Here is a 13,949-nt window from a genome sequence, read left to right as displayed (position 1 = left end):
TTTTTCAGCATCATTAATAACAACATTGCACAAATGTTCTTCCGATTCTTGGGTACTTATCTAGTCAAGTACAAAAGGTTAACACCTATAAACATAATTTCTATGCTCTTGAGGCTTTAGAAATAACTTGAGTAGTTTATATAAAATATTTATTTTTATAAAATGAATTCGTTAAAAATGTCACCAAATAGATGAAGATATACAATGCAACTCGATTTGCACAGGTTAAAGTTAAATATAAATCGTCATTTAATTCACTCAGGCAGCTCAGAACTTGAACTAACAAAACAAATATTGTAACCACAGCAGCTTCTTGTGATGTGCAGGGTAGGGAACGTGGGTGTCCAAGCTAAAACAGGCTACTGGTTCAGGGCTGACCCCTGCATGTATTCAAGGACGTTCAGAATACATGGTAAACACGTGCTTTGGATCTCTGTGGACAGCTGTTCTCCTGTTTTGATGCATCCGAGGTCCTGAAATCCATTCAAATAAATAACCATCTTTGTTTTCAAAGACAGCAACTTTTATTTTGAATTGTAATGTGTGGCGTCCTGCAAAACTTCAATTTTGGGATCGTAAATATATTTATCAACACAACACTGGCAAAAGAGATGTCTCGGGCTCTGCATTTTAAGGCTTTGTATCAGGAAGATTTAACCTGTTTCAGTGTACACCAACCTATTCCCCTGCTGCCCTGGTGCGTTATGCCAGCCTAGCGCCAAAGCAGGCACCCTTGCCCCATGGCACCTTCCTGCACACACGCAATCTTGGGAGGCTGTTTCCTCTTTCTATGTGTGCCGTACACATGGAAGGACGAAAAACAAGGGGAAAAATGATATTCCTCCTCATTTTACCTATGGCGTAAGGCGTAAGGGTTTGGCGCATTCCCAGGTTTACAACCTCTAGTAAATATGGGGATGCATCAAAATCCTGGGTGTTGCGTGGGAACACCCACCGAAGTGTCCATGCAAGGCGACTCTAGTGCGGCGTAAGGCCATGCAACTATTTGCGCTGCCTTGCCTTACTCCATATCTATGAGGCCATTCAAAGCCTGCAAAGTGGCTTTGCATGCCTTCTAGAAATGAGTGCAGTATTTGTACCGCCAGTGCGCCACAAAAAGACGTAACGGTAGCTCAAGGGGCTCATAAATATGCCCCTAAGTATTTTGAAGAAGATTGCACAATACATTAGTCCTGAAAGGCTTCCTGTTCTCATAAAGTGTCCTATTCCAATTTTCCAATAGGGGCAGCAGAGACCATAAACCTCTGTGTGGTCCGTGTTGAGGATATGGTTTGACTTTTTTAAAATGGACCTTATTTTTTAAAACCATTTCAAAATGTTTTTAAATACTTTGAGTAAGTAAGTAATTTTATTAATTTGCATAGTTGAATAAAACCCGTGCAATACAACCAAAGCATAAAGAGAGAAATAAAATGCAATATAAAACCACATTTAAAAGATGCATATTTAAGCAACTGTATCATAAGTGTTAAAAATCGCACGGCCAGATGGTGAGTGGGCCTGTATATGGATGAAATATTACAGTATGCTCTTGTTCACCAGGAGTGTCAATATGCCATACTTCCTTGTATGATAGACTTAGGAAAGTCCAAAGTGCGACATGTCCGTAAATAACAGGAGAGTTCCTTATTGTGCGTCCGTCGGAGAATCATGTTTTAAAGTGCACTGCTTATAGACCCAATTCCAAAATTGCAAGTCTGGGGCCTCCCACATCTGTAACAACTGTAGGTGCAGAGGGTGTGAGTCGGCTAGCTTGTTGTATTTCTTTTCTACAAGTCAAGAAATTTACCAGCCTACCATTGAGTAGCGGATCCTCTGACTTGAAGCAGGCCAGCGCTGCCTGTCTCCACGTATGGGTCCCTCGTAAATCGTAGACGAGTCCTTTCTCTCTTGACTTCAATACAAATTCAGAGTAAGTGCGGCAGGACCTCCATACCACCAGGTTGGGGTTTGCTCTCTCTGCCAAAGTGGAAGGTGTAGAGCAGACAGGAATATGCCCAGAAGAAGTTTCAGGAAGTTTTATTTTATGTTTCTAGAGTAACCTAGACTGAAGTATTTCTGAGGGACGAGTGTACGATAGCTATTGATCGCCATCCAGGCGTGGTTCCTGCTGCGAGTGTGCCTTTATCTTTCACCAGTGAGAGGCCTTTGATAGATCTCCAAACCAATTTTTAAAGGCTGCAGGACTGGTTGGGATGCCCTAGGCCTGGGACAGCAAAGTGTTGGGGAAACATTCCTGAAGGAAACTTCAGGCAGACGATGTATTCCTGTGCTGCATCTCCAGCCAGAGTAAGTGGTAGCCGCGTTCCTGATCTTATGCCAGCAAACAATGAATGCTCCATGCCTGGCCCGGGACTGCTTTGTTAGGCCGAACTCCAGCCGGATCTGTGCTGCAGACGAGTAGTTTGGAATGCTGAACATAATTCTATAAGCCTTGAACACAGTACTGTCCACAACTTCACAATCTCTACCTCTGAGTGCTTTACTTCCATGAGTGATTGTTGGTAGTATCTTGGCTTGAGCTACAAGGAGGAGAGGTAGCCACTTTGGGCCTGTCAGTTTCAATTTTAGGTTTCTTAGCATTACTGCCTACGCAGCCCTTTTCTTTTGATTGCTTCGCTCTGTGTGGTGAATTGCCCCCTCCCACCCCCCACTTATTGAAGATTATGCCGAGGTACTTATAATTTACTGCTGTCTGGATTTGTGTGTTCTCCAGATACCAGAGTAGGATTTTTTTCTTGCCACCCCGGTTTGTGTCTTCTTAATATTTACTTCAAGGAAGATCTCCCCTACATAAGTCTGCATTGCATTGAGGAGGCGTTGAAGACCCAACTGGGGGTGCTACTGTGATAGTGCTGTGCCCCCCCATCTGGGAGCATGCAAGTTGAAGGAGTCGAGTTTCTGCATCAGATCTGCCATGTACAGTTTGAATAACGTGGGGGCAAGCACGCACCCCTGTTTCAGTCCTTTGTTGGTTGGGGTTTGCCTGGAGAGGAGTGAGCCGGCACCCAATTTCCCCTGCACCCAGGTGTCTGAATGGTGTAGAATTAGAATGTCCAGTAGTGCTAGCAAGATGGGCCAATGAGCCAGTTTTCTCTAAAGCCTAGTCCGCTCTATGTTCTTGAATGCCGCCCTGAAATCGATGAAGAGAGGTGGAGGGGCTGTGTAGGAGACCTTGCCATGTCTATGAGCATCGATCCAGAAGGGTGGGCCTCTTTTAAACCAACTTCTTGTTTCTAAGATAACATGAGACATTATTTGGCCATAAAAGCGCACCCTTCTCCTCCATACCCTTTAATTTCAAGACCTCAGTGTTTTGAAACTTAATAAACTCCCTTTCAAAGCCTTGGGGTCCTTGGGGCTTATAGTTTTTATCACCAAATAAAGTGGCGACTTAGGCCAGTGTTCTTAAACATGCTTGGTTGTAGGAGTGTGATCTGGTGCCCAGTTCTGCAATGGTGATTCCCAAGACATCTGGACTACCAGTATGAAGCTTATGGGTCACATAGAGCTCAAGAAATCCTCAAATTGTGTGGCTTCTAGTGGGTGCATTCCTGTAACTATGTACATAGTTTGTTCGGAGTACACCATATTCCAGTGTAGAAGTAATTATATTAACATATAGTACACATTCACATTTGTAGATGTTCATAGAGCAATCCTTTCAACTATTTCTTAGACTATATTAGTGAAAACACATATTCTAATCCAGGGGTCTCCAACGAGTAGCTCATGAGCTACCCATAAGTAGTCCTCCTGTGTGTAGCCCAGCCTACAAAAACTGAAAAGTTTAGATTTAAAACAAACACGTAAACATGTCTGATGTGGTCAGTACTAAAATTAAAATAATATGCGTGACTCTAGATGATTTTCACAAAACATAAGTAGCTTTTACTACAAGAAAGGTTGGAGACACCTTTTCTAATCCATACTGTGCTGCTGACTTATTCTGTCCATTAGCGAAGTCCTGTACTTAATTTTGTCATTTGCAAATACTAGATTTTATTGCAATGCACTCACATTTTAATATGTGTTATCCACATTTTGTCTTAGATATAGATTTTGTAGATTTTATTGTATAATATCTTTATATGTGCATCCTTTACTCCGACAAACCACCTCACTGTAGTTAGCATAGGGGGTGAAAATGCCACCAGTCAAAAACAACATTTTATGCTAATGGCTTTAGTTTCCCAGGTAAAACAATAGCAACACAATCAATCAATCAATCAATCACGATATTTATAAAGCGCGCTATGTACCCGTCAGGGTTTCGAGGCGCTGGGGGGAAGGGGGGGGGGGGGGGGGGTGGAGGTGTGCTGCAGTTAGCGGTCGAAGAGCCAGGTTTTGAGGAGTCTCCTGAAGGCGAGGAGGTCCTGGGTCTGGCGTAGAGATGTGGGGAGAGAGTTCCAGGACTTGGCGGCGAGGAAGGAGAAGGATCTGCCGCCGCAGGTCTTGCGCTGGATTCGGGGGACGACGGCGAGGGCCAGGTTGGCGGATCGAAGTTGACGTGTGGGAGCGTAGAAATTGAGTCTGGAGTTGAGGTAGGAGGGTCCGGCGTTGTGAAGTGCCTTGTGAGCGTGGGTGAGGAGTTTAAAGGTGATCCTCTTCTCCACCAGGAGCCAGTGGAGTTCCCTCAGGTGAGGGGAGATGTGACATCGGCGGGGTATGTCGAGGATCAGTCGGGTGGAGGCATTTTGGATACGCTGGAGTCGTTTGATGTCTTTGGTTGGGATGCCTGTATAGAGTGCGTTGCCGTAGTCAAGTCTGCTGCTGACGAGGGCTTGGGTCACCATCTTTCTGGTCTCTGTTGGAATCCACTTGAAGATTCTGCGGAGCATGCGGAGGGTGTTGAAACAGGAGGAGGAGACGGTGCTGACCTGTTTGGACATGGTGAGTGCAGAGTCCAGGATGAAGCCGAGGTTTCTTGCGTGGCTGGCAGGGGTGGGTGGGGGTCCGAGGTCGGCAGGCCACCATGAGTCGTTCCAGGCCGAGGGAGAGCGCCCGAGGATGAGGATTTCCGTCTTGTCGGAGTTGAGTTTCAGGCGACTGTTGTTCATCCATTCAGCGATGGATTTTAGTCCTTCGTGGAGGTTTGTTTTGGCGGTGAGTGGGTCTTTGGTCAGGGAGAGGACGAGCTGGGTGTCGTCGGCGTAGGAGATGATGCTGAGGTGATGCTGGCGGGCCAGTTTTGCGAGGGGGGCCATGTAGACGTTGAACAAAGTAGGGCTGAGGGAGGATCCTTGGGGGACGCCGCAGATGAGGTTGGTGGCTTTGGAGCGAAAGGGGGAGAGTCGGACTCTCTGAGTTCTGTCGGAGAGAAAGGATGAGATCCAGTGGAGGGCTTTGTCTTGGATGCCGGCTTCCTGGAGGCGGGTCAGTAGGGTGCGGTGGCAGACTGTGTCAAAAGCGGCTGATAGGTCGAGGAGGATGAGGGCCGAGGTTTCGCCGTTGTCCATTTGATGTCTGATGTCATCTGTGGCGGCGAGGAGAGCAGTTTCCGTGCTGTGGTTTCGTCTGAATCCGGATTGTGAGGGGTCCAGGATGGAGTTGTCTTCGAGGAAGTGGGTGAGTTGTGTGTTGACGATCTTCTCGATGACTTTTGCTGGAAAAGGGTAAACATTTACCAACATTTTTAGCAGAGTAATTTTCTAAAATGAGCATTCCTAGCAGGAACACACATATCACCAGCATTAATGTTTTAACCACAGCTATTAATTTTAATAATGTTGGTGCCACGACAGGCAAGTGGGTTTTAGCACCAAGAAGTACTTTCTTATTCAGTAATGGGTGGTGTTACTGTCACCTATACCACCAACAGAGCCCATTCACCCATTTTCAGCAGTTAGGGGTTGTTTCAAAATTTCTGAAGAACGAGGGCACCCATTCTGTTAAGTTTGATTCACTAACTTTGCTAAATAAAACTGGAAGTTAGTGGAAAAATAATTCTACCAGTTTTTTCTGCTGTAGTAAAACTGCACTGGGATGAAAGACTGAGATTCAAAAACAGCATGGGATCTGTGGCATTTTCAGGGTAAAGTGCTGCTGAGGTGCTCTCAAATTATTTTTTTACATCAGAGTAAAGATTGTACATCTTTATTATATCCCATAAAAACCTTCTCCACGTATATTCTCTCCGTTGGACAAAGTTTACCAAAACAATCCCAGAGTCCCTTTCTAGTTGAATGATGCATTAGGTGTTGATGTTACAGGCTCCTGAACCAATTAAAAAGCACAGCGCTCTTAAAAGTCAGAAACATTCCTCCTGTAGGATTGCTCCTAAGTTTGAAGCACATTCTCAACTTTCTTGCGACAGATGAAGGATCTCAAGGAGTGCTCAGGAAATCTACAACAGTCACACATCACAGGGCGTACCCCAATCCATAACAGATACAAATGCAAAATAGGCAACTGTAACAAATTATATTTGTGGAAATATGGCACTGATTTGCATTGGCAGAGATATTTTATTCTCCAATAAGAAAATACTTTCCCTAATGAGAAATTCCTTTCACCACAACCCCAGTGAACGTGGCAGTGTTCCAATCTACCCCATCCACACTTGACAGTAGTAGATGTGTATGTTAGTACGGTATGAAATCACATGTTAGAGACCTGTGAATACCAATAAGCATGCAGGGTCACCTAATGTTGTAGACAGGCCCTATTAAGCTCCAATGTTAAATATAAATTTACTGAAATTCAATACTGGCAGAATGTCCACATTTCCACATACCCCCCAGGGCGAAATGTAACTATTTCTCATACTTTAAGTTAGGATTAGGAACTAATGCCAAGCCCTAGGAGTTTTGGGCACATTAAACGCATACGCTAAATAAAGTTTGTGGATTGAACCGACTGTTACTCACATGAAAACCCTCTGAAGGTAGATTATTATATAGCTTAACCTTGTAATTAAAATAAATTGAAGAACAACACAACAAAAAGTAATTGACATCCCACTGCATGTAAGGATTAGTTAACGTTTGGTGCTCGTCCCATAATCTGCCAATATCAATAATTGCCTCAATGGTAGCTGAAAATAGGTGCTAGGTAGATGGGGGAGGGTGACCACTCCACACCCTCCAAGCTAGAAATGAACTCAGTTGAATTTAATGTTTTCACTATTGCCCACACGCTCCACGAAGGCACACAGAAGCAGCCAACACGTTTCGTCACAATAAAATTCAAACTGTCAACTTCATCAGGGCTACAAATTTAATGCAATACCCAGCTTAGTATCTTATATCTCTTGTTAAATTCTTTAACGCCCATGGTGAGTCCTGAGTGCCCAAAGTGTACCCAGCATGCTACCAAGAAAAACAACATAAAAGTGAAGAGCTCACGTGCTTTGCCTTCCAAGTGTGATCATACCACTAGCTACTGTTAATAGTAGTATTATATACAAACATGCATTTACATTTACAGACATGGTGGTATTTTCAACTAGTAACCCTCCCAGTCTTAATAAGCCAACTCATCAGTATCAAAACACAGGATGGTCCAAAAAACAGAACCTGGTTGATGGATTGGTTGATTGAATGATTTACCCTGATCGCCAAATGTTAGGAACAACCCCAACTCCCAGGTGCAGTGTGGAACGAGGAACAGAGGTCCCTAGTTCAAGGAATATGCAGACATTATGTGCAGGCAGACAACAAACTTAACCATGGTTGCAGTCATCAGACATTGCTCCTGCTTTGGCCAATGTCAGCTTTGCTCCTGCTCTTGTAGCATGTTTCAGTCCGCCCTGGCCTCTGCCTGCCTCACACAGGCACCCACAAAGAGTCCCACAAGACTGGCCCTTGGCTTTTCCCACCCATTTTGATATTGGAGGCTATTTCTGACAAATTCCTTCCCCATGGATAGTTGCTTGGGAATGATTACGCTTCTCAGTGCCGCTAATATGATTTCGGGCTCATGATAGATGTTAGAGTCCTGATGATGATTCTCGTATTTGTTGAGGATTGAAACGCCTTGAATGGTTATATTGCAGACCCACTTTTGTGTCTATGATTTGTTATGACATGCTGTGTTGTTCTTGTTATTTTGATACACAAGATGATCACAATTATCACACGCGTGCGTCACTTATGAAGGAACACTGAACATGTTGTTCTGCACTGGCACTTACTGTGTCATTTTTGTGACTTTAATTGTTTGATTGATTAAAATTGTCATTTCACTGCACATGATTTCTGCATATTTCTTCAGCTAGGGACCTCTGTTCCTTGCTCTACCACTTGCCCCAGGTCCCTGCTGATTGCGGGGTGTCTATTGTGTTAAAAATCTATTCAAGGTGCAGTGTAGGCATCAAAAATGGAAATGTTAGATTTCTGTTCTTTAATAAGACCTTGTTTTGTTGAGCACTGATAATTACAAGTCTTTCTCTTTTTGCAGTCAGTATATGGCATAACAGAAGAATCTCAATCTCAGAGTCCTGTTCACATGCCTTCCACAGTTATAAGGAAAACTACGAAAGATGACTTACGGAAAAGGGTGGGTGTTGTGTGTAATAAAGACAGTATTGTATGTAATGTATTTGCCTTCATGTGTGAAGTTATTGAACTTGATGTGTGACATTGTTTGACCATGAAAAAAGAGCACATAGATTTTATATGTTATCCTGTGAGTCTACTTGGAAAAGCAAAAATCTTAGTGAAAAAATGAAAGATTATCTGTTTGCTACTGTCTTACAGATTTTCAGTTTCAATTAAGACATTGCCTTGAGATTTCTTAGACGTTGTCCTACTCTCTTATGACACTTCTGGTAGATCCCACCACTCTCCTGTATGAACATTTTCAAGAATCTCATTAGACTCTTTTCATACTGTTTGTTGAGTAATTTCCTATTCTTCATTTGTGTGTACACAGTCATATTCATATAATGCAAACCTAGCAGGTTAACAACATAGCACCGTACATTCATGGGGAAATGATACAAGACTGCCTACATCAATTTGAGGTTTACACATTTAAATTGCACAGTGGCTTTACATTTCACATATTTACAGTTTTAGGCTAAGGGAGATTAAGGGCCTGATTCTAACTTTGGAGGACGGTGTTAAACCGTCCCAAAAGTGGCGGATATACCACCTACCGTATTACGAGTCCATTATATCCTATGGAACTCGTAATACGGTAGGTGGTATATCCGCCACTTTTGGGACGGTTTAACACCGTCCTCCAAAGTTAGAATCAGGCCCTAAGTACTTAGCCCAGAAAAATGCAATTTTCACTCACGTGCCAGAACTGAGATTAGAACCAAGGTTTCAAAGTCAGCAGTTCAGCTACTGGGTCACATCTCCCAAAACACAGTGTAACCCACCGGTAATCATGCCGCAATCATTCAGGGCAAACTGTGCAGGCTTACTGTAACAGGTACTTCTTCTGTAAGTATTTTAAATATAGTCAGCTCCATAGTTTCGCTCTTTAAATCTCATTGACCCCCTTTCACCAAATCTGATGTATCTTTGATGTAACTTAGAGAAATATCTGATCATTGTGGATCTTCTTCAATTGGGTTGTGTTCAGTCGATTAATTGAATTACAATTTGGAAGCAATGCAAGTTGTTTGCTATGAGTAGAAAGTCCAATTGATTACTAACGTTCAAGCCAAGCACAAGTTCCCAAATGTACTAGGACTCCACTTTAAAAAGACAAGGTGCCACAATTGTCTTCAAACACATAAAGTGCCACCCCAGGATGCCACCATTAAAGTAGGGGGTTGTGAAGCTGTAATTCCATTGACAAAGGTTTTGCATAACTCATATTCTATAACAAGTCAAAACTCCACAAAGGGTTGAAACCAAAGTCTCAACACAGACAATGTCCTTCATAAAGCCACACAAAAGGATGATGGACGGAGTGCTGAATCTTTTCGAACACTCACCACCAGTCACAGATCTGCCTGGCTGATGAGGGGTGAGGACCTCGCCTGGGAGTTTGGGCTGGACTGTTCTGATGGGGAACAGCGTCAAGACTGATTTGCATATGGCTGGGTCCAAACTAGGATGGCGTGGTGGGGAAAAAAAGATGAATTAAACCGAGATCTTTGTGACTGAGGGTGAATGTTTGCATTGTTCAGCATTCCATCCATCATCTGTTCTTTTTGCTTTTGTCGCCCTAAGTGGGAAGGGTATGCCCAGATGTCGGTCCAGTGCCACTGGAATCAAGCTAGCCTGGCTGATGAGGGGTGATACCCCGAAACCAGTCGCAGGATTCCAAAGCAGGGAGGACCTGGCCTGGCAGTTCGGGCTGGACTGTTCTGATGGGGAACAGGGTTGATTGATTTGCATATGGCTGGGTGCAAACTGGTGTGACATGGTGGGAAAAAAACAGATTAAACCCAGATCTTTGGTACCGGGTGTGAATGTTTGCATTGTTCAGCATTCCATCCATCATCTGTTCTTTTTGCTAATGTCCTTCATAAGGGGACAACTGTTTCTAGAGCCTCCATTGGGTCTACTCAGAATCTAAGCTATATTGGGATGTTGAATATCAGATACACTGGTCAGGGGTGTATCTTCTATTGGTGAAGCAGGTTCTCTGGGCCTCAGGGGCCCACTGAACCCTGATTATTGCTCTATTTTATAATTCAAACAGCTCTGGGGTCCAGGAGACACTGGCTATGCTGACACTGGTGCTGATATAAACAAGTTCAATGTGCAGTTTTCTATTGAACTGTAAATGCCAATCACTTAGGGCCTGATTCTAACTTTGGAGGACGGTGTTAAACCGTCCCAAAAGTGGCGGATATACCACCTACCGTATTACAAGTCCATTATATCCTATGGAACTCGTAATACGGTAGGTGGTATATCCGCCACTTTTGGGACGGTTTAACACCGTCCTCCAAAGTTAGAATCAGGCCCTTAGATTGCAGATTAATGTGCAGCACGCCCTATTGTGTTAATGCTAATGTTTTCTTTCCATGTCTCATTTCTACAGATAAACTTTCTCAACGTGCAGATAGATCGGCATTGTTTAAAAATGTCCAAAGTAGCTGATAGGTAAGCGGGGCACTGCTTTATTTCCTTGGTTTCCTTTCAGATTCAAGGTGCCTGTTTCCTGTTGTTTCACTTTGTGGAGTGTGCACTTCTGAAAGTAGATTATGCAGGACATGACCTGAAGAAGCCTCCAATAATACTGCATGAAAAGGGTTGCCACATGTTCTGCATCACTTGCCTTTTGACCAGCTGGACTAGTAGTGGCTGAGACAGTTAACCTGTATGCATTAGGTACCCAGTGCCTTAAGAGTTTATAGAGGGGGCATGCCCTCTGAAGTGTAACTAAGGGACTGTTAGACTAGCAAATGTAACATACTGTACATAGTTTTGTTTATTTACTTCATTTTTATTTCTTTTTCATCTACAGTATGCAGTTGATTGTCAGAGTGCTTCACTTTTAAGGAATTACCGATGACAATCTTGGTTTTCAGTAGTGTACTGGATACATATTTATATTACATAACTTGTCAAGAGGAAGTCATCAATGACATAGGCATATTTGTTTGACTATGCATTCAGATTCAGGAACAGTATTTACTAAAATTATATTCTTCTCCCCTAATCGCCCCACCCCCAACAAAAAGCACAAGCTTTAGGGTGGGGGTTGTATGGCCCTTCCTGCTACGAATGATTCTGAGGTCTTGATATTGTTACCAATAAAGAGGGGGCAACTCTCATTATTGTGACCTTTTCATTAGAAAACCTTTTAAGTTTTAAAAGTATCAGTTTATTATGATAAATAAGATACAGTCTGAGAATATCCTTCAATTTAAGTAAAGAAAACATTAGACTAGAAAACTCAGTACAAATATATACAGGGGGAGTTTAAGGGGGGTGTTCATGGTTTATGAGAAATGGAGTCTGATAAAAAATATATTGAGGAAGTAATAATGCATACAGAGTAATATATATTATAAGAAAGGTAATAATATCAGAGATGGGAAGTCATGGAGGTGGAAGAGCATCTTGTGTGCTAGGCGAGGGGGCAAACAATGCTTTGGCAGATTTGTTAAGTAAGTAAGTAACTGGATTCCGTAAGTCCTTTCATCTTGAAACAAGTGATAAAGGGAACCTATACACTGCTTTAGATGATAGTTGGGTAGAGTTTTTCCAATTTCATGTTACTTGCTGTAAATTAACTGCTTATAATAAATCTAATATTTTTACAGTCAATGTTACATCTGCCCAATCATCAGATCCAATTCCTAAAAATATATTAGAAATGGAGAAAGGCACATTGGAATTAAAGATGGAGTTAATGTGTTTCCAAATTTGTGACCAAAAAGTAGAGTCGGAAGAGCATGTGAAAAGTAAATGTATCAGCATGTTGTGCTGAACATGTCCAACAGGAGTCTGCATTGTGTTTGCGGCTCTGGAGGATTGTCTGATTTTATCCAAATCTGTTTCCACGTTGAAATAGGCAAAGTAACGGTTAGGTCATGTTCAAATGATAGTTCTGCATCTGTTTTAGGTCTATTAGTAGGGATGAATTATAAGTGTGAATAAATGGTGAAGGCCTATGGATTTGTGTGAAGAAGGTTACAGAAAGGTGTTTGCAAATCCAGGGTAAAGGGAAGGTTGGATTTGAAGAATTTGTATGCTTCAAGAATAGTATTTTCTGAGAGTTGGAACTTATGTTGGGATGAAGATGGAAGTCCCAAAAGGGACTGAGCTTGTGAAAAAGAGATAAGGGAGTCTTTATATAATAGTTGGTAAACCCATATTAACCCCCCATTTTTCTCCAGGTTTTCCAATTATTAGGTCTATTAGTTAATTAAATACATTTATTATGCCAAATTGTGGAATAAAAAAAAGTGTGTAGATCTTAGGAGTATGCAATATTACAGTTTCTAGTAACTTACAGGGGCTGTATTACAGAAGTGCCCCAGGATCACAACGGGCATGTGCACCCACTTTGCTCGCCCCTGGGGCACTTTGGTATTACAGAAGGGGCCGCAGACACTTGTGCGGCCCCTTCTGTAATACAGATAGGGCTGGCTCATATATTTGCATGGGGCGTGGCCCCATACAAATGAGGGATATGCTAATATGGTGCAGACAAGGGAAATGCACCATACGTGTGATACAGCCCTGGTGTTTTTAACAACTGGAGTGCAAACTTTTGAGGTTTGCACGGAAATGTTAGGTATTCTTGGAATGAAAAGGGTGGTAAGAAGTTGCGTTCTAAATCAACCGATAATTGACAATATTCTAGTGAGGATGAGATCCAATGTGTAGAATGTCTCAATAAAAATGCATTATGATATTTTGAGAAATCATGGAAATTCACTCCACCCTCAGTTTTGGAGCATTTAAGTTTTAGCAAAGACATAAGAGGTCATTTATTAATCCAGAGAAAAGAGGAGCGTATGGGATAGATTTTTGTGAAAAACTTAAGGCGGGTGCTTAATGGAATGTTGGAAATGGTATAAAGAATAATGGGTACTTACATCATTTTGACTGCGTCAAGACGACCCCACCAGGAGATACACGAGGGGTGCCATTGATTAGTTAATTAAGTTATTTTATTTATACAATTATCAATATTTATGGAGTCAGATGTTTTAAGGGATGGGGTGAATTGGAGACCAAGATATTTAATATGTTGAGATTTCCAATTCAAATTAGAGGGCTAGAAATTGTTTAAAAGTGAATTGTTTAGAGCAGTGGTTGCCAACCTGTGGTCCGGGGACCCCTGGGGGTCCGCAAAGCCTCCTCAGGGGGTCAGCGACTGGTTAGAAAACTAAATATTATTAATGGATTAGGTCCCCAGCTTTCAGTAGTGACTTAGTGAGGGGGTCCCCGGATTCCAATAATGATTCAGTGGGGTCTCTGTGTTCCAGTGATGATAATGTGGGGTCCACAGAAGTCAAGATTGGGAACCACTGGTTTAGAGGTAGTATTTCACATTTCTCATTA

General features: G+C 42.5%; 1 protein-coding gene across 2 annotated transcripts in view; it reads left to right on the top strand.

Moving 5' to 3' along the window:
• The window catches only part of RGS6 (regulator of G protein signaling 6), a 964,496-nt gene that overhangs the window by 721,712 nt on the left and 228,835 nt on the right, over positions 1–13,949 (top strand). For both annotated transcript variants that reach the window (XM_069208950.1, XM_069208949.1), the window contains exons 11-12: positions 8,422–8,520; positions 10,972–11,033. In XM_069208950.1, the coding sequence (XP_069065051.1) occupies positions 8,422–8,520; positions 10,972–11,033 (161 nt within the window). The remainder of the gene's footprint in view (positions 1–8,421; positions 8,521–10,971; positions 11,034–13,949) is intronic.

The sequence above is a fragment of the Pleurodeles waltl genome, chromosome 9 (assembly GCF_031143425.1).
Source record: "Pleurodeles waltl isolate 20211129_DDA chromosome 9, aPleWal1.hap1.20221129, whole genome shotgun sequence".
Lineage (NCBI taxonomy): Eukaryota > Metazoa > Chordata > Amphibia > Caudata > Salamandridae > Pleurodeles > Pleurodeles waltl.
Note: the sequence above shows the minus strand (reverse complement) of the source record. Positions and strands in the feature narration are given on the sequence as shown.